The sequence below is a fragment of the Lonchura striata genome, chromosome 12 (genome assembly GCF_046129695.1).
Source record: "Lonchura striata isolate bLonStr1 chromosome 12, bLonStr1.mat, whole genome shotgun sequence".
Lineage (NCBI taxonomy): Eukaryota > Metazoa > Chordata > Aves > Passeriformes > Estrildidae > Lonchura > Lonchura striata.
The window spans coordinates 7,993,521-8,017,696 of record NC_134614.1 but is presented as its reverse complement, the minus strand read 5'-3'; the positions used below and the strand labels follow the sequence as shown (position 1 = coordinate 8,017,696).

At 46.2% G+C, this 24,176-nt stretch overlaps 1 protein-coding gene across 1 annotated transcript; it reads right to left on the bottom strand.

Moving 5' to 3' along the window:
- Positions 1 to 15,159: 15,159 nt before the first annotated feature.
- On the bottom strand, positions 15,160 to 23,834 carry CISH (cytokine inducible SH2 containing protein). The gene is made up of 3 exons (XM_021529151.2): positions 23,280 to 23,834; positions 18,659 to 18,882; positions 15,160 to 18,178 (listed from the first exon to the last, which is right to left on the bottom strand). The coding sequence occupies exons 1-3, from the start codon at positions 23,324 to 23,326 to the stop codon at positions 17,676 to 17,678; spliced, it is 774 nt and encodes a 257-aa protein (XP_021384826.1). The 5' UTR covers positions 23,327 to 23,834; the 3' UTR covers positions 15,160 to 17,675.
- Positions 23,835 to 24,176: the final 342 nt, after the last annotated feature.

Sequence of the window (24,176 nt, the reverse complement as noted above, 5' to 3'; positions counted from 1 at the left end):
TTTCCTCTGTATTTTTCCACTTTGGAGAAACTTCTACAAAATGACAGCCAACAAAGGCTTTTCAGCTCACATATGCCCTGGGTTTGGGAAGAAGCATATGCTTGTATTTGTGGGGGAGGCAGCTGTTCTTGCTCTTCACGTAAAAGACCTTAATGCATTCACAGTATTATGAGGCTGGAGTAGCTGTTTCATCAAAGCCATAGCAACTTCCTTGTTGCCTTTCATTTTCTTAGTCTATTTTATGTGTTTGGTTTCTATGAACAACTGATTAAAATGCATAAGAGTAGCTCTTTATTACGGTTTTATTAACATTTAATTTGCTTTTCAGTTTTTGGTACGAGATCAAAAGGCATAGCTCTTTCCTAGAAAGATAACAAAAGACTTCAGTGCTGTGCTAGGATAATGTCCCTCTAAGAACTTCCTGTGCTCTGCAGAGACCCCCTGCCATCAGGGGTACATGGAAGGAGGGCACAGTGGGGTGTTCACCAGATCTTGGGGTCTCCAGGTGCCACAGGCAGGAGCAGCTCTGCCAGTTGCACTTGGAGCATCCTTCCTGCCCGTGCTCGCAGGGCGTTCTCTCGCTTCTTGCTCACCTGGACATACCTGAAATCCTGAACTCAGCTCCTCCAGCCCACCCTCCCTCAAGCCCTCTCCCTGCTGTGTTTTTATACCAGAAAGGTGAGTGCTGGGTAGAAGGTGATTCCTTGGCACAGCTTCTTCCTGGTCCCCCAAAGTTTTTGCTGGTGTGTGGTTGATGCATGTGCTAGTGAATAAAGCTGTTGAAAAAGAGATTGCCTGTGAACTCTTCAGCTGGAGTCTTCCTTTTTCCCCATATAGATTCAGTTCCCTTTTTGTTACTTTTTCATGCAAAGTCCTTGAGGAACTGGGAGATCAATTACATTTGCTTTGTTTGTAGATGCTCTGCTTTAGGGGAGTTATTCCCAGTTCTTTCAGAGCATCTCCACTGAGCCTGAATGTAGCTAAAACAGCAGAAGTAGCTTTTCTTTCATGTTTACATTTTTCCCTTGTTCACCAAATATTCTCCTTCTGGATGCAGGCATGTGTTTAAAATACACAGGACTCCTTGGGTTTGTGACTTGTTGCTTTGCTGCAGCAAAGAGACAGGATGAAGCTGAGAGGAAACTAGAAAATTCTATATGAAAATGGGGGAGGGGGGTATATTTTCTTTCTTATCTCATGTTCCCTTTCTACAACTGATGCAGGTGCTCCATGTCATTATTCTCTCAGTTATCAGCTGCTGCTTATGTGGATAGACCCTGCATTTCAGCTGTTGCTGACTGCCAAGAAAGAGGGGTGATTGGATGACAGAAACTTCTTGCTGTTGTTGTAGATCAGTGGCAGAGAAGTAGAGCAATTATATTGTTTGTCTGTGAAGTCTTGAGGGATTTTTGATCCATGCATTGTTGCATTTTCTATTGACTTTCCTTCTAGCAAAGGTTTGCTTTGAAGTTTGCACGTAACTCATTTGTTATGTGCGTCTGCAAAGGGTGAAACAAGTCTCAACTTTTCTGGCTGCTTGCTTTCAAACAAGCTGTGCAATGATTCCTCAGAGGAGCTGTCAAGGAGTTATTTTTTTATAAATTTGTTACCTAATCTGAAGGATAAGGAAGATGTTCAGCTTACTTTTCTTATGGGAAACTGGAGTCCTAAAGTAAACAGGTCCTCCCCCTCCCTAAACACACTAATTTATTGCTATAATACTTCCTCTGTCCTGTAAGAGAACCCCCTTTCTTGCAGATATTAAATGCAGAGGTAGTTCCTGCCTGAGCAAGTTTCCTTGTGAGTTATGAGCAATGCCTGGGATTAGGACACTGAGCATGGCTGTGTCCCCTGCAGACTGGACTGCCCGCCTACGGCCCTTTGGCTAACTGGGTTGTGCCATGGGCTGTTTTGGCTCCTACGGTAAGGCAGCTTTTGCCCCCCTTCCTCTGGAGTGTTCTCTGTGCCACCCCTTCCTCGTCTGGGGTGTTCAGTGGAACTGATTTCCACGGCTTTCAGTGGAAAATCCCACTTGCTGGGCTCTGGAACTGCCACTGACAGCCAGGGCTGGCACAGCAAGGAGTGTGGAGCAGCTGGAGCCAAGTGGGAATAGTTACAGTGTAATGTTTAAGGACTGTCCTAATCTCTTGTAGTGTCCTAAAGGAGGTGCAGAAGGCGTGACACTCCCTGACTCATTAGCCAGGGGAGACATCTGTCCAACCTGAAATTAGTGCTGTCCTTGGAAGAGGGTTTTCCCTGTGAACTGGCTCCTGGGTGGGGTTTGGTGAAGGCCTGTGCAGATTTCTTGCTCAGCAGTGGATAGGAAGCTTCCAGAGGCATTCACAGCACCATATGGCTGCAACATGATGTAGTGCCAGTATATTTATTCCCTCCTGAGACTGTGTATCTCTCCCTCTTTGTTTGCCCTCTTGTTTTTTAGTTTATTCTCCTGTCGCACGAGTCTGGGAGAAAGCTGAAGGGAGCAGAAGCAGGTGAAACATTTAGAAACAACACAATTTCCTGGAATAAGGCATTAGCAATTGTCCTTATCAACTGTCTTCTCAGTCCCAATGGGATGTTTAAGCAGCTCAAAGGCTGTACAAACCATCTGTGATAACAGTAAAGGGTAATGCAGGGGCCGATGCCCCACTGGCACAGCCCTCCCTGACCCCACAGCTGGAAACACTGAGCCCCTAAAGCTGCCAGGATACAAAAGGGGGAAGTTTGCACGATTCACTCCCCAGTTTGGCAGGAGGTGCTGCAGTGGCACAGCTCAGAGCCATCTGCTCCAGCTGCCTGGAGCAGGAGCGCACACATCACTGGAGCCCCACAAATAAAGGCTGTGTGCTCGGTGGCCTTGGCCGTCCTTCCCCCACTTCGCTGTGTGATCACCCGAGATGGGTTTGCACAGTGAGCAGCAATTCCTGTCACAGCATGAATTATCAGTGGATTTTTGCCCCACAGCTCTCACTAAAAGTGTGTGAGGCTTCCATCTTACCTCCTTTCTGGGCACTGTTTCCCAAACTGAGACCCTTCTTATCAGTGTAAGGTGCAGGCCAGGCGTGGTTCCTTCCAGACTTGGGGGGAAGTCCATTTTCAGCTTTGTGTGCTTCCCTAGCCAATATTCCCAGCTGATCCATCTTCCTTTCTGTGTTTTCTATGTTTCATAGAATTTGCTCTTTGAACAAAGCAGTAGATTTTTGTTGGGTGGAGTCTTTTCCTTTTTTTTTTTTTTTTTTCCTCTTTGTGATAAAGCTGTTCAATTATTTTCCTTAGAAATCCCTCCCTCGGTGTGCTGATTGGGCATGTGGCAGAGGAGGGACTGCTGTCAGCATGGCTCAGTTCCTGGAAGAGCTGAAGTGCAATGGAAATGACCCCAGGGAGCAATGGGCTTTCCACAGAAAACTGATGGGGGAAGGGCTGCCTGAGCCTGGATGGCTTTAAGAGCTCATTTAGTTGCCTTTCTGCAGCCTGACAGGGAAAGGGAGGGAGTGACAGTGTTACACACAGCTTCAATCACATCAGTAGGGTCTTAATGCAGCATTCTGTGCAGTAAGGACATCCTTTTGTGGTTCTGTGCCCCCAGGCACCCTGTGGGGGCTGTCAGCATCCTGCTCATCTTCAGAGACCCAAAGGCTCAGTAGATAAATTTGTCCACTCCTTCCTTACACTAGAGATTTGTAATTCTACATTATATTCCCATTTGTATGATGTTTTCCTTCACCTTTCACTATTTTACTTGCACTGTTTCCGCCTCTCTGCTTTTAAAGGAACAAACATGAATTGCAGATTTTTTTAGCTGTGATTTAACCTTTTCCTCTCTTGTACTTCTGGGCTGAGCTGATGATAGGGTCTGAACTGATCTTTTTGGATCAGTCATCCCACAGATGTTTTGATATTTACAGAATCAATGGTATGTTTTTTGTTTAATCTGGACTAAATATCTGTTGCCTCATGCTTGAGGGCAACCAGGGAAGAAGGGAAAAACTCCACCTCAATCCTTATGGCTGGGGCCTAAGGAGCTCATATTAAATGAAAAATCTGCCTGTGCTACAATCTGGAAATAAGACAACAGTGGAAAGATCTGGAAGCTTCTTCCCACCCCAGCTTGCTTTGGGTGCAGTGTCCTGTGGGTGCAGCCTGAGGTATGAGCAGGCATGGGAAGGGGCTGCTGCCTCGGTGCTGTCAGACTGAACCTGCCATGTAGGAAAATGCTGCTTTGCATGGGAGCATTCCTGAAGGCTGCAAACCTTTGGAACCTACAGCTTCAGCTGCCCTGAGCTCAGGAGCTTGTCTTTGTCAGGAAGTCAGAGTGAACCAAGGCAGTGCCTGGATTTCAAGTGCTTGTGCTCTGTGTACTCGGTGTCTTCCGAGAGGTTGATTTTGCATAACTCACTGAAATTACTTAATTACCTTGTGTCTGAAACTGAGAGCAGAACATGGGGGATCTGGGGTGCTCTGAGGTGCAGGGACTTGCCAGCCTCCTGCAGGCTCTGCTGGGTTCTCAGCAGGACAGACTATTGCTCTGAGAAGTTATCTGCTCAGGGTGGATTCCCACTCCTGTAGTGCAGGGCGAGCCTCACCTCAGACATCAGGTGGCACTGGCACTAAGATTTAAAGTTTTCTTGCCTTCACAGGTGGCTCTTCAGAGTTTAAGCAGAAGACGGAGCTACAGCTATTGATGTCACACTTGATTCATGGATTGTGCTCAACCAGCAGCAAATATAATAACCCTGCTCCTTGGCTAGAGGAAAATCAGAAAGGACCCTGTTTTTGTTTCTTGCCTCAGGAACTTGAGTTTCCCCCACTGGCTCCTCTGTTCCCACATCAAAGCTTTTTTGTTAGGCTGTCTGCAGCCACTGCTGCACAGAGTGGTTGTGAACTGCCCTTTCCCAAAAACTTGGGTGACTTAGCTGGCAGCTGCACCACGTTTTCCACAACATAGGAGAAATTCTTGATACATTACAAAATATTAGTGCACCATATAGAAAAGGCAAAAAGTACTTTTTCAAGAAGGAGGGGGTTGAATACAATTAATAATTTATTTTTCCAAGCTCATTTGGTCAGTATTGGAGACTCAATAAGGATAGTACTTGTATATATGTGTGTATATATTTTCATATATATCTATATATCTATATAAATATAGATATATAGAGATAAATAAGTCTAATACTCATAACAAAAGGACGATATTTAACAGCACAGGGAAGTTAAACTAATCAGGTATGTTGTATGAAGACAGCATGATGAAATGCTGGTTTGTAGTTGTTTCCTTTCCAGACAAATCCTCCTAACTCTCTTCTGTCAAGTAAACACAGGGTGTATGAGATGTTTCTCATAAGAAGTGTGTAACTAGATGTAATTAGTAACACAATCCAACTTTCCACGAAAAGCTTATTATCCGGAGTCAGGCCTGTTCAGGTACTGCAGAGCTGCCCTGCCTCTGCTCCATCAGGGTGAGCTGCCAGGGAGCAGCAGTGATTCCTTGGTCAGCAGAGCTGCCTCCAGCACAGTGGGGAGCACGGAGCACAGCACTGGGGTTTGTGCAAGAGCACAGAGCACAGGGTGCGAGCTCTGGGATCAGAGGTCAAGCCAGAGTTTGCAGTCTGAGAGGGAAAGGACCAAGGGAAGACTTTCTATGGTGAGAAGCCAGGGACAGCTTTGCCTCCTGAGCACGTAAAACCAGGATCAGAAACGTGGCGTTGATTGCTCTGGGGACAAGGGAAGCTGGTGGTGCTTTCCTTTATGGTCCTACCCCTCCAATGCACTTGTCTCCTCTGGCAGTGCAGGGAAGAGGGGAGCTTGGGTCACTTACAAATTGCTCTTGCTCAGAATTGAGGCAGCGTTGCAAGGGGAAGAAAGAGTCACCTTTGCACAGAGTAACTTTGGGCCTGGCTCGCTTTGTGTCGAGGTTGCTGGTGTGGGGCTGAGCTCAGCGGAGGCGGCGGCGTGGAGAACCAACCCCTTTGCGTGCTGCCATAAGCAATTCTCTGGGATTGCTGGCGGGGCTGTTTGGAAGCTGCCCTGGGCGAGACTCTTCAGGCCTGGGTCGAGCCCTGCCTGTTCTGGCGCCGGGCGCTTTGCCCACTGTCCGTAAAGGCCGTTCCCGCTGCGGCGGCGCCAGCCAGGCGCCAGCGAGCTTCTGGGTCAGAGGAGGCAGCTTGGGGGACTTCAGCACATTTTGGTCTCCTGGCCCCTCACCCAGCGTCCTCCCTAGGCTGCCCATCTCCACATCACTGTTGGTAAACCCACTGACCCAACGGGAAGCATTCATGTAGCCCTGTGTCATCCCTGGGGATAAAGGAATGATTCAAGCTCTGTTCTTGGGTGGTTCAAAGGATTTTTGACAAGGTGCACAGGATTGCTTTTAGTGTAAGACAGCAGTAGGAGCTGCCTGGTACAGACAGAATAACTGGTTGGAGTGAACACAGCTCCAGTAGGGCTGCTTTAACTTTGATGTAGAAGAAATGACCCACTTTCGGCAGAGACAGATGGCCTTTGAAAACAGAAGTTAAATTGTTACTTGGCAACTGTGTAGGGTTTGAAGTGCCTTTAGCATCCCAGTTTGTCCTCAGCTGCTGAACCTTGTGGTTGCCTTTGTGTGCCTCAAGGGCAGGCTGGTCACCACTGATAATTTTGTATCACTGAGGTATTTTTGGATAATGTGGAGGAGAATCACAAGCACAGGGAACAGAAGCGAGGAATGCCATGAAAACTCCACCCATTCAGCCCTTCTGTCAAGTACCATGCAGGAGATAAACACTGGGTCCTGGTGTCCTCAGCCTTTTTGTTCCTGCCTCCCCACCGGAGGTCATGGGGAGGACACACAAAGGCCCAACATCTCTGCAAAACAGAAAGAGGAACCAAAGAGGAAACTTCCTCTATTTGCTAATTTTCCTTGTGTTTCTTGAACATGCACATAGTTCAAGTGAGAAAGGAGGAGAAAAAGAGTAAAAGAAGTGTTGCTGAGGTTCATAGATCTAAACAATCAAAAAGTTAAAAACTCAGAGACTTTTCAGTGCAGATTGTCAGTGTCTGACATTTTGCTGTACTGATAATCATTGCTTTAACTATTTACAGGTTTTCTTCTATCCTTGTACCACTCTCCTTTTCCTTATTGCTGTTGGAAGGTATCCCAGCCATGGTTCATTCAGGATAAGGGTCAATTTAAGGAGTTTGTGTCCATGGGGCTGGACTTCAGAACACATTTCATGCTGATTTTTAACATAGTCATCTTGACATATGTAGTGGTCCCAAGGTTTAAAACAGGGGCTGGGAGATGAAGCTGTAGTGGGTCTGTGGGAACCATCTTTGCTCACTGGTATTCTTCACATAGGTGGACTTTCGGGAGTGTCTTCCCCAGTAATGAGTTGGGTTCTTTCTTTGGCAGCAATTCCAGCTGGCACTGGAATACCTAACAGCAGAGAAGCTGAAGGGCCTGGGTTTTCCCCTTTTCCTTTGGTTGACAGCATAACATATAAACCTCATTTGACTTATTTCCCTTTGCATCAAAAAGCAATCTCTACAAGGAAAAAGAGACATGAAAAGTCTGTGTTTCCTGACAGAACTTGAAGTGCTTCCTTTTATAGGCTTTAATCATCAGCTGCCTCCAAACAAGCACTGCTGCACTGATTATATCAGCCTTAGGAAAGCTGGAGTGAAAGGGTAAAAAAAATTATTCCTTTATACTTTGGTTTCCGTGACATCATTGTTTGAAGTGCCCGAATTGGAAAGCAAACACCTTGGAAGAGCCAAGCACTGGGAATATTTATATCTCTGGATCTGGGCAGGGTAAACCCCGTGAGGAGTGTGACCTCAGCTGGCTGCGTCACACGGTGTTTGTTGGGCTGTTCCATGAGATCCAGGGTTACCTGGAACCACCAGTGCCTGTAATGTACGTGTTCCTTTGCGTTAGGGCATTTGTTTTGTCAATAACTGGGAATTTTGAGAGCTTTCTATTTCTGCTTCAGTAAGAATTCATTATGCTAGTTATAGGGATCATTATAGGATATGCAGTATTTCCTGAAGGCCTTTTGGGTTTTAACTCACCTAAGTAATAGGCTGAAGAGCAATGCTGCTGGTGGGAAATGGGAGGAGAGAAAAACAGCTTCTCTGACAGTCCTATTTCACTTAACACAAGCATAAGAAGAGAATGTTTCTTTTGACTCATAGAACAAAGATTGTCCTTGGTTTAAGAAGTTCTTTGACAGGAGTGTCATTCTTCCATCAGCTAATTCCTCTAAGAGCTGAGACTAAGAAGGATTTATATGGAGCGGTTGTAGGCCATACAAAAAAAAAGGCAAAATTAACATGCAAAATCCTGCTTGCTGTCTCCTGCAAACTGGGTAGAGAAGCATAAGGAGAGTAATATATTATTTTTACTGTTTATTAGTCAAGTAGGTTGGGATTGATAACATGTGATGGGGTTGTCTCGTTATAGAGTGGACTTTTCTGAACCCACCTCTATTCTCATCCAAGATGGGTGGAGTATTTCCACTTCCAATAGCTGTGCTGAACCATCCCTTTGGAATGATGGTTTGTATAAGCACTAATACCAACATGATGATCAATGTATATTTTCTGTTAATGCCAATGCACTTCTATCTTAGGAAACAGCAGAAGCCAGCATGTGACATCTTCACTTACTGCACCAGTCAGTGTCACACTGTCACTTGACACTGGCACAAGTTATTTTGTTTTCAGCTGTGTGCCTGACTTGTTCTGACTTATGTAGTGAAGTTTCCTCTTTCAGGTTGTGCTCTCCAGCCAGGCAGGAGAGAGCTAAGGGATGCCAAAACTGCCTTCAGGTTCCTTCATCTCGTGGCACTTCCGAACAGGAGGGGCCCATGGTGTGGAACAGGCCTCCTCCCTGCCTGCCGTGGGTTGGCAAGGCACAGGAAATTCCTCCTTACCCCAAAGCAAAGCTAAAAGGTTGTGTGCAGCCTGAGGTGCATGAGCCTGTCAGATGGATGCTGTGGATGAAGAGAGATGACTGAAGGAGTCGTGGGGACAGGAGCCCAGACTGGTTTGTAGAGAGTGCAGCTATTTCCTGCATAACACAATGTACACCTTCTGCACCAAAGTGTTTCCCTGCAAGCTCCATGGCAGCCTCTTCCTCCCAGCTGGCTTTCAGTGTGCCAGGGCACAGGAGGTGTTCCCACACCTGCACGCTGCGGCTGAGCGGCTGTTTGCCAAGAGTCCCGACTCAGAGCCTGGCGGGTCGCGCTAACCCCGCTCCCAAGGCTTTCATCAGCAACAAAAGGCTCTGCATGCATGGGAAGCCTTCAGCCTCCTGTGTTCTTGGAAAGAAAAGAGTAACATGGAGTCTCCATGTTGGCCCACACCCAGAATGTTCTGCCCCTGCTGATCCATCCCAGCCTTGCAGTGCTGTTTTGTCCTGTTCTTCCCAAAATGCTGCCCAGTGCCTCTCAGCCAAGGTGATTTCCATGGCACGGGACTGGAGGGAAGAGCACTAAAGGAGGTGAACTACAAAGAATCTTAAAAGAATGTAAGGAGTATTCCAAAACCAAGGGCTTAGAAGAGAGTCAGTATTTTCAAAAAGTTAGAGAGATTTTCCAAGATGTTCCCTGGAAATAATAAATAATATTAGGTCACGCTTTAGGCTATGTCAGATTTCTGTTTTAATTTTAATAACACCTTTTATTAGTGCTGAGCACTTTCAGACAAGTGCAAACATATAGCATATGCACTGGGCAATATATTTCTTCATCATAATTCCAGACTTGGAGGTAGTGTTTTGAACTCTGCCTCTGCAGTGTTTGGCAATGGCTGTGGTGACACTTGCATGATGGGAAGAATCCTTGCCAAATTGGGTAACTTCTGACAAGTATAAACACAGCTCTGCCTTCTGTAAGCTACATTCAAACCATGTTGCTGTTCTAGGGAGGAAAGAGCTCTGACATTAAAGACTCTGCAGTCTATGGTTAGCTATTAAATCTCTGCTCATTTGCACTGTGTGAGCCCGCAAGGAACAGGCAGGGAAGGGTGACCCAGGAGATGAGCAGTGGATCTTGCTGTCTCTTTGTCCCAGATATAATCCAGATCTGTTGTTTTTAGGAGTTGCCATCACAGAGAGCTCCATCCTAGCCAAGGTGAAATAAGTTTGCTGAGATCAATTCAGGCTTGGCTGCTCAGTTTTCCACAAGCTGATGTTTACATCCCAGAGTGGCACTGAACATGTTCTGACTAGAATGTATGTGAATTCAGGAAAGTTAGAACTTAATTGTAAACTGCACCATGGGCTTTCCTTCTGCTTTTAAAAGAAAAACCTCCGTGCTGGGTTTCTGCATGCTGGAGACAGTGTGTGAGGGAAGGGTTTTCTTGTGTTACATCAGCAGCACTTCAGTGTTACAATTTCCCTTGAAGACAAATTTGTGTCAGAATTTCACCAGGGATAAAATTCTTGTCTGTAAAACTAGGATTATGAAGTGAACCAAATTCAGCCCTGAAGTAAATTAATTCCCATTCCACTTCTTGGGAAAGGAATCTGGATTTAGCCCATTGTGTTGTACAGGTTTCCATGGCACGGCTGTTTCAGCAAAGGCAGCATTTCTCCAAGAGCCACAGCTGAAGAGTTGCAGTGTATCTTCCAGACCAAGACAGTCGCATGATGGAGTTACTGGCCAGGCCAGAGTCCAAGGAACTCCAGTCCTGGCTGAGCTCTGCTGCTGAGTTTTGATTGACCAGCTCTTCTTTTGTCCTTCCATCTGGTATATTTATATCAGGTTTTTGAGAAATACCAAGTCTCTGATGATCTGTTTGGGCAATCTAATGCTGCAGTAACCCATATTATTTCAAGCTTTTATTGTCACTGCAGTACCATGGGGGACATTAAAACAAATGCCTTTCCTGGCTAGAGAGAGTGTTCTCTTAAAATAGCTGTTTTGACAAAAACTAACATTGTTTTCAGTTTTTGCAACTCAAATCTGAGCTGCTGCAAAGTGCATTTACACTGCATTTAGGAAGTAATGGCATTGAGGGGAAAACCCTGCTAGTGAGTTTGAGGAAGAGGAGCAACAGGAAGAAGGTAGTTCTTGTTGAAAGGAACTCTCCTCTGCAAATCTAGGTTGGCATGTCAGGCTGGAGCAGTTCTGACTGAAGCCTTTCCTTTGCTGGGCCAGGCTGCTTCCTCTGGGTCCCTTTTTTCCTGTATTTAAAATAATCAAATGAGGATTTTGCAACAGGGGGATTGATGGGCCAACAGCCTGTCTCCAGCTGTGACCACTGCCACAACTGGTTACAGGGGAATTGAAGGACTAAGCCAGCAGTGGTTTGCAATAAAACTTCCTCTTTTATTGTCTCATCTGTAGTGAATATAAGCTGGAGTTCTGAAACTTTATTACTTTCCCTCCCCTTTCCAAATCCAAAAAACCACTCTGAATAATTATGTTAAGATTGTTATGATGTAAAGTCCAAATTGTAATTTAATTTCCGTAATTTTCTTTTGAAATTTAGTGCCCAGGCTAACAGTTAAGCCCTTAAAATTACTTTTCTTCTCTCTGGTCAACATGTTGCCTACCAATAGCCTTTTTTTTTCCTAAACAATATGTTATTTTCAAGTAGAAAAAATTACTGGTTCTTGCTAAAGTTTGGAAGAGTATGTTTATGTAGACTCTTCAGTCCACATAATTGAACACTGAAAGACTCTAATTTTATTGCTAGGGCCACTTTGTAATTTTTCCCTGAGGCTGTTTTTTGCTGCACAGCAGAGGTGATGACAGATGTCAAATGGATGCTGTGCCTGCTCCCAAGGGCCGCTTGCTGCACTTGTTTGTGCCGTGAGCGGCAGGAGCCACATGATGGTTTGTGTTTCTCGGGAAGCCGCAGTGGGAGATCAATGCGAGGTTCATTCCAGGCAGCATTAGCCTCCAGGTAAAGCCATGCCTCCACGTGCTCCTGTTCCCTGGCTCTGGCACCCAGCATTCTAAAAAGCCCAGAGAGGCAGGCCTGGTGTGGGCAGGGAACAGACAAGTCTGAGTCGGAAGGCGTTACCAACACTCAGAGCAGTGCCAGGGCCTCCTCGCTGCCGCGCCTTGGGCAGCGCTGGCAGCGCTGCCTTCCCTTGGGCTCCTGTTGCAGATGATAGATAAATATGATTGTTCATAAATAATACAGCTAGGATGAGAACAGTTCTCCCAGCTGGCCGGATGACACCCCTGCCTTTGGATGGGTCCTGGGGTGAAATGGACTGTTCCATCCCACCCCCCAAAAGATGTATGGTTCACCCCGCACCTCTATCCCTCCCTTAAAACATCAAGTCTCTGTAACCCCATTGGCAATGCCTTATTCCAACCCACCTAGAAGCCCCTTTATAAGGAGGCTTCGAGGGGCCGCACACTCTCTTGGAACTTCCTCCCCTCTTGGAACTTCCTTCCCTCTTGGAGCTTCCTCCCCTCTTGGAGCTTCCCCTCTCCTAGACCGTCCTTTTGTCGCTCCCCTCCGCCACCCTCTCAGGCCCGGCCACGTGCTGCGCCTGGGAGCACGAGGCAGGACCTTCTGCACCCCCAATAAACCTCTTTCCCCAAGAGCAACCTTCAGAGATCTCTGCCTCCTTTCATCTACACCATGCTGGAGCGTGCTATTTTCCACAGGCTCCCTCTTCCAAAGTCAAAGCCAGCTTGCTGTGAGCAGGCAGAGGATGAACGTTTCTGCCCAAGGACAGGGCAGATCTCTAAGTGATACCTTATTTTTATCTCTGACTAGTTTTTTTTGTAAGGAGCTGCCCAGACTGATGGGTTTTCCTCCTATTTCCCCTGTGAATGATGGGTGGGGAGCACTGACAGCATGATGTGAATGTTGTGACAATGCTGTTCAGAACTAAGGGAGCTGGAGGATGTTATATGGCATCCAAAATTGTTCTGGCACATCTTCACTGGATATTGCTTTACCCTCTGCTCCAGACAGTTGGACTACTGATGATTTCTGGGCTGGGGAAGAGGATATCGTAATTCCATCAGGATTGCAAGGGTCTCAGTAACTATTAGGGACAGATAGGAGAGGGCTGTGATATTGAACATGATTTGATAGCAGAACAGCTACACAAAGTGTCCAGTTAATTTTGGTTTTAATTCCCTTAATTTCATAAATTGCAGGTAAGGCTGACAATGGAATTTGGACTAGAAATTACATGTAATATGTCAGTAACTAGAAATACCTGACTGTATCTGTCCTAAGAGAAGTAAATACACTCTGCTGGTTTGCTTGATTTGATGCTGGTTTCCCTGACTGGGACTGGGGGATATTGGGCATCTGAGAGGATGTGGGGAAAGGACTAAGATTTCAGTAAGTTAGAAAAGATAGAGATATGTGCATGTGAGCTGGTTATTTCACCCTTGCATGTGTTGCTTTTTCAGAAGGCTGATGATTTAGACAGAAAATGATACCATATGTGCCTGACAAACTGCAGGGGAGTTCTGCTGTGGCAGTGGGCCATGGGAGTGTGGTTTCACTCATGGACTGGGATTTCTATTCCATATCCTATCAGTCTGCTTTTCACACTCTGTGAGGGCTCCACGCCCATGTTTCTATCTGCAGACAGAAACTGTAAACCAAGAGAGAATCCAAATTGTTGTGCATTGGCTCAACAAACCATACAGGTTGTGACTAGGAGAGGAGTTGCAGCTGTACTTCAGTGCTGATAAAGGCCAGTATGCTTTGCTACGAATGGTCCTGGTTCCAGAGATGTGGAACTTAACTGTAAAAGTCAGCTCAGAGGTTTGGCACAAGAGTTTTCAGAATATGAACCTGTTTTCTTTAACAAAATGTGCTGAAGGTGTAGGAGTGGGAGTTGTTAAGGTAACAACTGATGAGGTAAAACCGTGTGGGATTGCAGCTCTGGACCAGCCTGGCTCATGGTAATCATCTCCACCTTCAGCCTGTGGAAAGGAAACAGCAGGGTTTCCTTTGTGTACTCAGAGGAAGAGTTTAGCCCAGCTAAGAAATTAAGAAATCGCTCAATAATGTGTCAGAAACATTACATTTTTCTTTCCAGGTTTTTCCAGGTTTTGCAAAGTTTCTTTTTAAAGATGGATGCAGCTTTTCCTTCTTTTGTTTTCTTTTCTTCCTTCTTTTGTTTTCATGTTTCCACTTATTTTGTGTTTTGCTTCTACCCTGTGTAGTTCTCTTTCCGTATTTCCTGTTAAACCAAGAGGGATGTGATTGTTTTTGTTTAACTTGATCTGGAACAGATTATGGCATTGCCAACAGTTCCTGGTTTGGTGTGCAATAGAAATCTACCCATGGACTCACGTTGATGAGATTGTGGAAGCAGTATTTGCTAGGGAATGCCAGCTCCATGGCTGGCATAGGAAGCCTAGCACATGCTTCAGGAATACTTTAAAGCAGTATTTTGAACTTTGAAGCCAGTAGATTCACAGAGGGCAAAGGATGGGAGAGTTCTGTTTGTTGGTGTTCTTTTTTTTCTGAGCGTGTTTTCCATTTTGCAGTGGTTGGGGGCACATGATGTTTGCTTTGGGCAGGATGGGGGGACATCTCTTGGGCATCTCTCCTGGGAGAGGAGCACAGAGGGACCATGTGGAGTCACCTCCCAGGAGTGGCATTGCCTCAGTGTGCTCCCTGTGTTTCAGCAGCTGGACACATGGGGTGTCCTCTGTCTCCCTGACATTATAGGGCAGATCCACATCTGCAGTCTGGTGTCTAAGGTGATGTGAAAGGCTGTAGGGTCAGACCACAGGTACAGGGACACTGCAGCCCAATGGCCCCAGAAAAGGGGAAAATGGATCTGCCCTGGATCTCCCATCCAAAGCATCATCTGCCTATTTATATTCTGCCTTCTTTCCCCTGCATTGTACTGGTTTTCTATGGCCCACAGAAACAATGCAAGAATCATTCCTGTGCTCTCCCACATAATTTAAAAATGTGCCTTCAGTCCTTATTAACTTGGGACTTGGGATCTGCTGCTGCTCATCTGTGTGAAGTAGGAACCAGGCCCACACTGAGGATTTTGGTGTTTATTTTCCCAGGTGTCTAAAGGGCCTTTTTTTTTTTTTTATTAAAAGGCTTTTTGTCTTGTTTGAAAAAAATGGTCAAGCGATTGCCCTGTGTTCTTGGGGAGGAATTCTCTAAGCAGAAAATGAATTAATCCATTTGGATTTTACCAAAGACTTTTACATTGAGTGGCTTTAAAGTATATTTAAAATGTTTATTTAAAATCCAGAGTCAAATGATTTTTAACAAACTGTCTCAAGATAGAAGAAACTGACTTTTTGGAGTAACTGTATTGTTTATTTGTTGTATTGCAGTAGCACCTAGAGATCCCTACTGTGCTAAATGCAGAACAAACACAGAACAGAGCTGGTCCCTGCCCGTGGGAGCTCACAGCCTTCAGTTTGGGGTCAGCCAGGAGCTCCTGGGCTCTCTTGGGGCAGTGAGTCAAACCCCACAGCTTGACCTTCCCATACCCCCAACATAGAACAGATGAAGTAAAAGGCAAGTTTCAGAGAGCTGAACAACCTGCCCTTTCATGCTGTACACTTCTCCAACTGATTTTTCCCAAGCTGTAGTTACCAGGCCTGGGGCTGAGCTGTGTGGGCTTCCTGAGATCACTGCTGCTCCTTGGAGAGCCATGGTTTCCTTGTTCCCAGTGTCCTCAGGCAGATACAGGTGTTTGGAAAAAAGGAAGCCTTTTCAGTGGTTTATCATGTATATTATTTTTTTAAATTTTTCTTTTTTGCGTTCTAAATTCTCATTCTCATTCAATACCTTTCCATGGTTGCTGCCATAGAGGGGAAGGGGGAAGGATATACCAAAAAGCAAACTTGACATCACACATGCACACTGTCAATCATCAAAGTATCAAAAACAAAGCTTGCAACAGCACAAACTTGTATAAATGTGGAGAGAAAAAAAAAGGACACTGACTAAGCACATCAGGCCATCTTGTCCCTTTTGGCAGCTTTAAAATAGGGTGGAAGAAACTCACCCATTTTTTGAGCTTGTCTCCTGGGTCACCATCCCATCTTTTTCCATCTTCTTTTCCAACACTCAGCTATAGCTGGAGGTTTGTCCATTCTGATTTACAGAGCCTTAGAGAGAGTCCCAGGGAGGGATGAACAAGGAATCCTTCATGTTTGTTCATGCTAGAACAAGTCAGGGGCTCTTAGGGGCAAAATAAGCCACATGGTAATTTCTGTAGACCTGTCTGTTCCCTCTCTACTCTCACTTGATGGCAAGGCTGGGAAGATGATGATGAGATTCAGCAAATGAACAGGAAGGGGCAACTTGTCTGTGCTGGTTTGGGGCAGATCCCATCTGCTGTCTGTCCCTCCTGTGTGTAAAAGAGCAGGGGAAAAGCCATTGTGCCTCATCTGCAGGGGGTGAAAGGGATGGGGTGTGAGAAGGAAACCCAGAGCCAAAAGCCTAATTATGAACAAAAAACATGCAAGTCAGAGCAGGGGGGAGGAGAGGTCTGGACCCTGGCAAACAGAAACATTGGATTGTGGTTTCCAGTGTGTGCTTCAGCCTGGAGCTGGCAGAAGCTGCGTGGCCAGCAGCTAATGCTGGCAGGAGCAGAGCATGCAGCAGTCTGGCATCGTGGGAGCAAGGACAGCTCTGTGGGCTGAGGTGCCTCTAAGTGTTACCCCAGAAATAAATAAATAAAGATCCTGAAGCTGTGCGTGTGGCTGGTGCAGCCCAGCAAAGCTGTCTCTGAGGCCCTGCTCAAGGAGACCCTGATCTTGTCCTGTGTCTCAGGCAAGGGCAAGGTCAGGGAACAGCACTTTAAAAACACAAGCCAAACACAGGGTGCTCTGAAATTAAATCCTTCTGCCTGCATATGACAACATTTGGTTCCTAATTACTTGTTTTGAAATGTTTTGTCACAAACTTCCTTTGGAAATGGAGAAGATGGAAAAAAATGGGATGAGTGCTCCCTGGCCCAACCTCCCTATCCAGATCTCCGCTTAGAGCTCTCAAGAAAGAAGGGCTTCCTCAAAGAAGTCTCCTGTCCACGTGTGATGCAGCAAATCTCTGGAAGCTCCCACTGTGCTCTGAGGTTGTGATACCCTCTGTAGCTAAGGAAGAAAAAACAAATAGTCTTTACCTCTGTAGAGGTGGGTCTGGATACAGTCATCTGAGTCTCACATACCCCAGAAGCCTAGGAGAGCTTGGATGTGGACTTCTGTAAGCTGTCAAAGGGACAGGCTCAAACAGAAGCTGTTTGGATGTGAATCCAAATCCAAATTCCCACAGAGATTCAGCTGCCAGTTGGCTGGAAGCCTTTATGCTATCTCTAATTCCACAAAAGAAACAAAAAAACAATAAAGTAAAAGGTGCTTTAAAAATACCATGAGGAGAGAAACTGCCATGGAAATAAATAGCAAAAATAACAACGTTAACATGTCCGATGTCACAGCAACTCTGACATTCAAGTAGTGTGGCCATGCCCACAGAGCTTCTCCCAGCCACTGCCGGCACGGCCCGAGGGTCAGAGCTCAGCTGGTGCCCCGCTGCTCACTGAAACAACCCACTCCTCCCTGGGGCTGGAATGGAGGTGAAGAGAAGGGGAGAGGAAAGATGGATGCAGTCCCTGCTGATCATCAGGTCTTTGCTGTGCCCGCCTTTAGCGGGACGGAGATACAAAGTTCGTGGTTGTGTCTCTCCTTGGTGCAAGAGAGAAGGGAACAGCAGCAGCTTCAGAGCTGGAAGGGATATTGCTTCAGGTATTCCCCCATCCGCCGGGGCAGGGGCAGCTGCTCCACGCTGGCCGTGCACTTGTTGATGCGCAGCCGGCACAGGTGCTGCAGGCTGGGAATGCTGTCCTTGCGGCCCAGCGGCCGGATGAGCTTCAAGTGTACTGCAGCTGCTGCCAGCTCTTTCTGCAGGGGAGGTAGAGGAGACGGAGGCGGGTAAGGAGCCTCGGTCTTGCTTTCTGTTGTGCAGGACAAGACGTAGTGCTGGATAAGGCTGACCACGTCTGGGAAGGCCAGGATGCGAGGTTTGGACAGGTAGTTGGAGTCCAGGCGGAACTTGCTGTCGGTGTACTCGATGCGCACGTTGGTGGGCCCTCGGTTGGTCTTGACGGACAGGGTGAACAGGTAGCTGGGGTGGGTGCTGTCCCGCACCAGGAAGGTGCCCTCAGGCATCTTTTGCAGATGCTGCTTGGCCTCACTGGCAGTGATGGAACCCCAATACCAGCCTGGAAGAACATCCGAGAAAGAATTTGTTAGGGAAAGAACGTATTCTAGGGCTGGCGGTACATTTAGGGAAGCCTTGAAGACAAATCACATTAAAGGCCTGGGAGGCAACCAGAGCCAGAGCTGGCAAGACCTTCATAAATTAAGACCAAGTTCTAAAGGTTTCCTGCCTATGCTTTCGATTGCTGTGCTAGGGCTCGGGATGAGGCTGCTGCAGCAGCTGCAGTTTACAGAGAAAAGGCAATTTGCTTTTTGCAATTCTTTCTCCCAGTTCAGTTACAAAAGATAAAGCAATAAATTAGTTCATTATGTAAGTTTGTAGAGACTACAGACACACTTGGTGTGTGCACAGGAGCCAGTCATGGCTGTGACAGAACCAGGTTCCTGTCTGACTTTGGATCAGGAGATTCTTCCTGGTGCTCAGATTGTGGCGTTGGGTCCCTGCACCCTTCTGACCCTGTGACTTTGAAATTGTGTCTTACCAGATTCTCGCAGGTAGGAGAAGGTTTTTGCAATGCAGAGAAGGTCTTCTTCAGGGTCCCGTGTCTGAGGTGGGTTGCTGTCTGGAACTGGAGCTGCAAGGGCAGGTGCAGACTCCTCCTGGAAGGCCATAACTGGGAGAGGCTGCATGATGGGCTCTGACAATTCCTCAATGCCCCTGAGTGACAGTCTCCTGATCTTTTCCTCCGCCAGCAAAGGATGAGGTCTGAAATGAAAGGCACACTCTGCTATTCCTTGACATCAGTTGCAGGGTCTGTTCAGTGCATGCTACATTGTACAACATGTTATGTTCTACAAACAGATCCTCAGCACCATTGTTTCTGAGAGAGGCAAGGGAGGAGGAAGGAACACAGCGAAAGATGAGCCCTTAGAAACAGGGACAGTGAGTTTGCCTCTTTGGCCTTATAGAATAGGGTCGGTCTTGTGATTTAGGATGATTTTGAACCTGAAATTTTTAGATGTTGCTTTTTAATATGTAGTTTCAGGGGCAGTAAGGTTTATGAGCATCACGGCTTCAGTTACATGAGTACGATGTTGGAGCATTTCTGTTTCTGCCAGTGAGATTGTCATTTACTGCAATATAATTAGAAGCAGAATTGGGAATAGCTTGGGTTTTGTCCTACCCACTTTCTGCTCAAGGATGACCTGATCCTAAATGAATCTGTCAGAACTCAGAGTGAGCTGATCATGTAGGAGGACAATGGGAATTCTTGTTTTAGCCAAGCCTGTGCACTACACCCACCCCACTGTTCAGCAGCTTGATGGAGGAGTCAGTGTGGCCGTAAACCCTGCAGGACTGCAGGAGGAGGCTCTGCCATGGCCAGGCTGCTAGAACCTGTATTCCCCTGTGGCCTAAGTGGTGTAGCTATTCAGCATCTAAATGCATTTTCACAGAGCCTTGAGCTCTCATAGGTGCTCCTCCTGAGCAGCACAGGGATTTCTAAAGGAAAGCCGATCTCTAGGAGAGGATGGATGTCAGAGGCCAGGAAAGTCTTCATTCCCAGGCAAGCCCCTGAGCAAAAATTAGTTTCTGTCCCAGTGTGTGTAAGCTCTTTGCCTCTGTATCCCTCATCCTGCTGCATGTCCTGTGTTACATCCCCCCACCATCCCCAAAACACCAGTCTTTCAGACACTCTAAAGATGGCTGAGAGAAACACACTCGGTCCTCAGCGTGACACTGCCACAGCACCACTGGAGCTGACAGTGATGGCACAGGGTAGAGCCACCTCCCCACATAATTGAAAAGCAGAAAGACTCTGAAGTCCTAAGTGCTTTCCTTTGGATTATCCTCCTTCCATGTGCTCTGTGTGAACAGGGACACTTCAGGTACATAAATAAATGTGCTGTAAACTGCTCTGCACCTGATCATAGCTGCACTCCACCACCTCAAACTGCTGAGACTCAAGTATGGGACAGAGAACAAGAAGAAGAGATGAGGAAAGAAAGTATATTAGAGAGAACCTGGAAGCACCTTCACACCTTGTGAGAACCATGACCAGTTCCACATCTCTCCATTTCTAAACAAACCATGGAGGTTTGGAGTAAGGTAAATTTAAATCTACAGAGAGACACTCTTGCTCTTGCAATACATAGCAAACCCCTGCTATTCTGTTGGTATTTAAGAAAGAACATTCTTTCTATGTGTCAAATCACATTTCAGAAGAAGGATACCTGCTTGGCTTTCATGGTATCTAATCGATGTTTCTTAATTTCTATTAATGGGTAAGAAGCCACGCTGAATAAAAATGATTGCTGGCCCTTGTCCTCACCAGGGACCTTTGGTTGCAGGACCTGCATTTTCAGCGGCTTTTGTACATCTGGATATATTTTTATACCTGGAGATCATTGTTGGGAAAGCTCTGAGTTCTCTTTTAAATCCTCCTGGAGATACATTTATAGGTGTGGAGGGCTCCATTTTTCAAGATATTTGGATGTCTCCCTCTTAATGTTGTGGTCTTCACAAATGCCTAGCTACCTGTCTCCTTGGGGAAAGGAGATTCCCAATTCTCCATTACCCCCCTTTTTGCGCAGGAGGACCATAAGCTGATCAGCTGCTTGGAGCATGGTGCAAATAACACCAAGGTCATGGATTTGATCCCTATATGGGTCATTCAGAGTTGGGCTTGATCATCCATGTGAGTCTCCTTTAACTCAGAATGTTCTGTGATTCTGATCCTTGCCTGTGCTGAACCTAATTACCAATTGGTGCTGTGCAGGGAGGGTGTCCTGGGCCTGCTGGCACAGGAGTGTCTCTCATACCAACTGTTTCCTAAGCTGAAAATGACTGTGACTGATACTAAAGAAAATCAGTCCCGCACCATTCACTCGCCAGGACTTGAATACTGCAGTCCAAGTGCCAAATCTCTCTGAACTTTTCTCCTGGAAAATTTTTCTGGCCAACCCTTCCAGAAAGGTCTGGAACATAAGAAAAACTTTTAATAGTGTGCAACTTCTTTTCTTTTTATATACCAACTTGAGAGAGGGAATCAGGAATTGCCTGAGAGGCGGGGAAGGAAGAGAGAGATACAATGCTACACAGGGAAATGTCTGCCATGAATCGGGAGGAAAGTTGCTTATTTCAAGGGCTGTACCAGTTCATAGTTTGGTCCTCCAAAAACCACACCAATTGTGTGAATTTGTCAGTGGATTTCTTTTACAGAGCCCATGTGCTTGAGATGAGTTCTCTCACTCTACTTGTGCTCTGCTGCCTTACGCTTAGCTCCCTGGGAGGCTGGAGGAGCCCAGACCCCATGCGGGTACTGTGGGGATCCCTCCACTGCAGCCAGAGAAAGGCCAGGCTCACACGTTTCCTTCTATCCACCGCCCTTATGCCCCTACAAAATCTCCCAGTGTGGCTGTGGGCTCAAAGGAACATGGCGGAAGAGAGGAGAAGGATTAGAAATTTCAACAGACTGGGAGGCGCTGGTGTCCAAAACAACTTCGTACGTAGGCTGAAGGAAGGAGAGCTGCTGCTGGGAGCAAACAGAGCAGCTCCAAGCACAGGAATGGGAGAGCATAGGGATCAGCAAGTAATGGCAGGCTACAACTTTTAATGCAAGAACATTTGCAAGAGAGTTAAGAAGAGTGTGCTGGGATAAGGACAGGTTGAAAAAGGTTTGCTGACATGAAAAAGTCAGCCCTTTGGTGGGGGCAAAGAAAGGATTTGCAAATAGTGCTTGTAAGAGAGAAAGCAGAGGAAAGACGTGGAGAATCAGGACTGAATAGAGCAAAATGTTCATACAACAGCTGTGAGGAGGAAGAAAACAACCATATAAAATTTGGCATGTCTAGCTCAGAGTCTGGGTGCACTCTCCAGAGAAACAGCCAATGAACTTCCCTATGCTTTGGCAGTTAGTGTTTCAGAAAGCCTTGGAACAGCAAGAAAATTCAGGAGAATCAGATATGTCTGATACCATTTAGTGCTGGCTTTGTAGTTATTGTGCTGATCAGCTAAACTTTATAACACAGTATAAACACTACAAGAAACAGTGTAGAGTTGCTCTCCCTTCCATCAGCCACAGCCCAACACTCCAGTGGGAGCTTGGTCTGAATAGGATGGAAAGTATGGAGTCCAGGATATAAGAAATCCTAGAGGATAATAAAAATAGATCAATAAATGGCCTTCAAAATAGACATTAAAAGGAAAACATCTACGCATCTGGCTTCACCAAGTAAGTTCTTGGTGGGTAAGGGAAGCTGTAGCTTTGGTATGCTGACCCTGAAGAAAAGCTTCAGATAAGGGTTTCCCAAAGGCCAAGCTGAAAACTGAATTCCCTTTGCCATGGCTATAGGAACTGCAGCTGCAGACTGAAAATAAGAGTGAAAACAAACACCTCATAATAGTAGGAAAGTAAACACAAACTCTCCTTGTCTGTGGAACAGATTTCTGGGGGGGAAATGGCAGAAAAACCCCCGTGGTTCAGTCACTGTAGGCAGACAAGGAAGACAGGTATTCCTCAGCTGATAAACTAAGCTGGTCACAGGGACACTGAAGTGCCAATACATCAGTGCTGATACCAGAGAATGCATTTGGATGTCACCTGTTCTCCTGAAGGCAGATGTGGAACTATCCATGTGCCCCTTGTGCCTCTCACTCTACAGAAAGCTGTGTGTATATACAGATACACTTAAACTTACACAAAACTGACATTAATTTAGCATAAATACTTCCTTAAACAAAAAGACCAAACCACCTAAACTCCAGGGAAGTTTTTCCCTGTAAGCAGTTTGATTCCAAAAGAAATTTAGAAAACACCTATGGTCTTGGATTGGTATCTGCACTGGTGCTGTGTCCACCACACTGAACAACACGCTCCAAGTTATTCTTACTCTCCCAAACACTTTGAATACCGTGTAGTTTTTCAGAGCTAGAAAGCATGGAAATCAGGAATACCTTATGGTTCCATGATTTTGGCCTTGGAATCTAGATCACAGGCACACAGGACAGACACACAGAACTCAGCACTTGGCTGGCCAAAGTCATTCCCATTCCATTACAGTCGCACACGGTAATACACAGGAGCTGAAAAACTGTCACAGAGAACCTTCCTAATTACAATTATCAAAGCACAGCTTTTCACAGAAGGCTGCAAAGTATCTTACCCCTGAACACAGAGGATCATGTCACTCCCGGACCAAGGGAAAAGCATTAAGTCTTCAAGAAGGTGAGAAATTATTTCTTCTCTTCTTGCCTTCTTTGCTTCCCCGAAGCAGTGAGTTCAGCCTCAGTTGGGGTTCACGGTGAGAGAAGGGTGGCGAGTCCCAGCAAACCCCTTCGGCAGGTTGTTTCAGACACAGGAAAAGCCAAGCAGAAGACAAGCTGTCCGACAAAGACTTCAGCAACTTTGGCCAAGAAAATGCGTGCAATCTCAGTGCTTTAGAAAAAATAATGTATTCTTGTTCTGCTTTTCAGAAAACAGCAACAAAAAATAGTTTAAAAAATAACCAGAGAAAAAGGAAATTATATATATTTAAAGAGGAACTGATCTTCCTTTAGAGCACTCCGAAATAATAATAAATAGGTACCAATAAATAAGATCTCCCCGAGTGCTGCGGGAACAGCCGGAGCAGCGACCTGTCTCAGCGCTGGCTCCGGAGAAATGAAGCTCCGTGGACGGAGGAAAAAAAAAAAAAAAAAAAAAAAAAAAAAAAAGGCAAACCTCCTTAGTAATCTTTTGTGTGTCCCTTTTAATCTGTTCCAGGAAGTGAGGAATTCCTGGAATCGTATTGTGTTCGCATCACTCTTCCTATATCAGCCACGAGGGGAGGAGGGGGAAAAAAAAAAAAAGAGAGAAGGTATAAATAGCTGTGTCCAGCACAGCCGCGTCCATGCTGCCATGGCCGGGGGAGGGAGGGGAGCGGAGCCCTCCCGGCGGGTGGGTGGGCAGGCAGGGGAGGGAGGGAGGGAGCGGAGCCGTGCGGAGCCGCCGCCGCGCGTGTTCGCGGAAACGCCTTTGATCCATTTCCAAGAACTTTCCAGGAACGCGGGGCCGGCGCTGC

What these genes read in the sequence shown, in the direction of transcription:
- CISH (XM_021529151.2), bottom strand. Translation starts at nt 23,326, where the DNA reads ATGCTTTTCCCTTGGTCCGGGAGTGACATGATCCTCTGTGTTCAGGG. An exon ending in ATGATCCTCTGTGTTCAGGG is followed by an intron (nt 18,883 to 23,279) that starts GTAAGATACTTT and finishes CTTTCATTTCAG; the next exon opens with ACCTCATCCTTTGCTGGCGG. An exon ending in CTCCTACCTGCGAGAATCTG is followed by an intron (nt 18,179 to 18,658) that starts GTAAGACACAAT and finishes ATGTTCTTCCAG; the next exon opens with GCTGGTATTGGGGTTCCATC.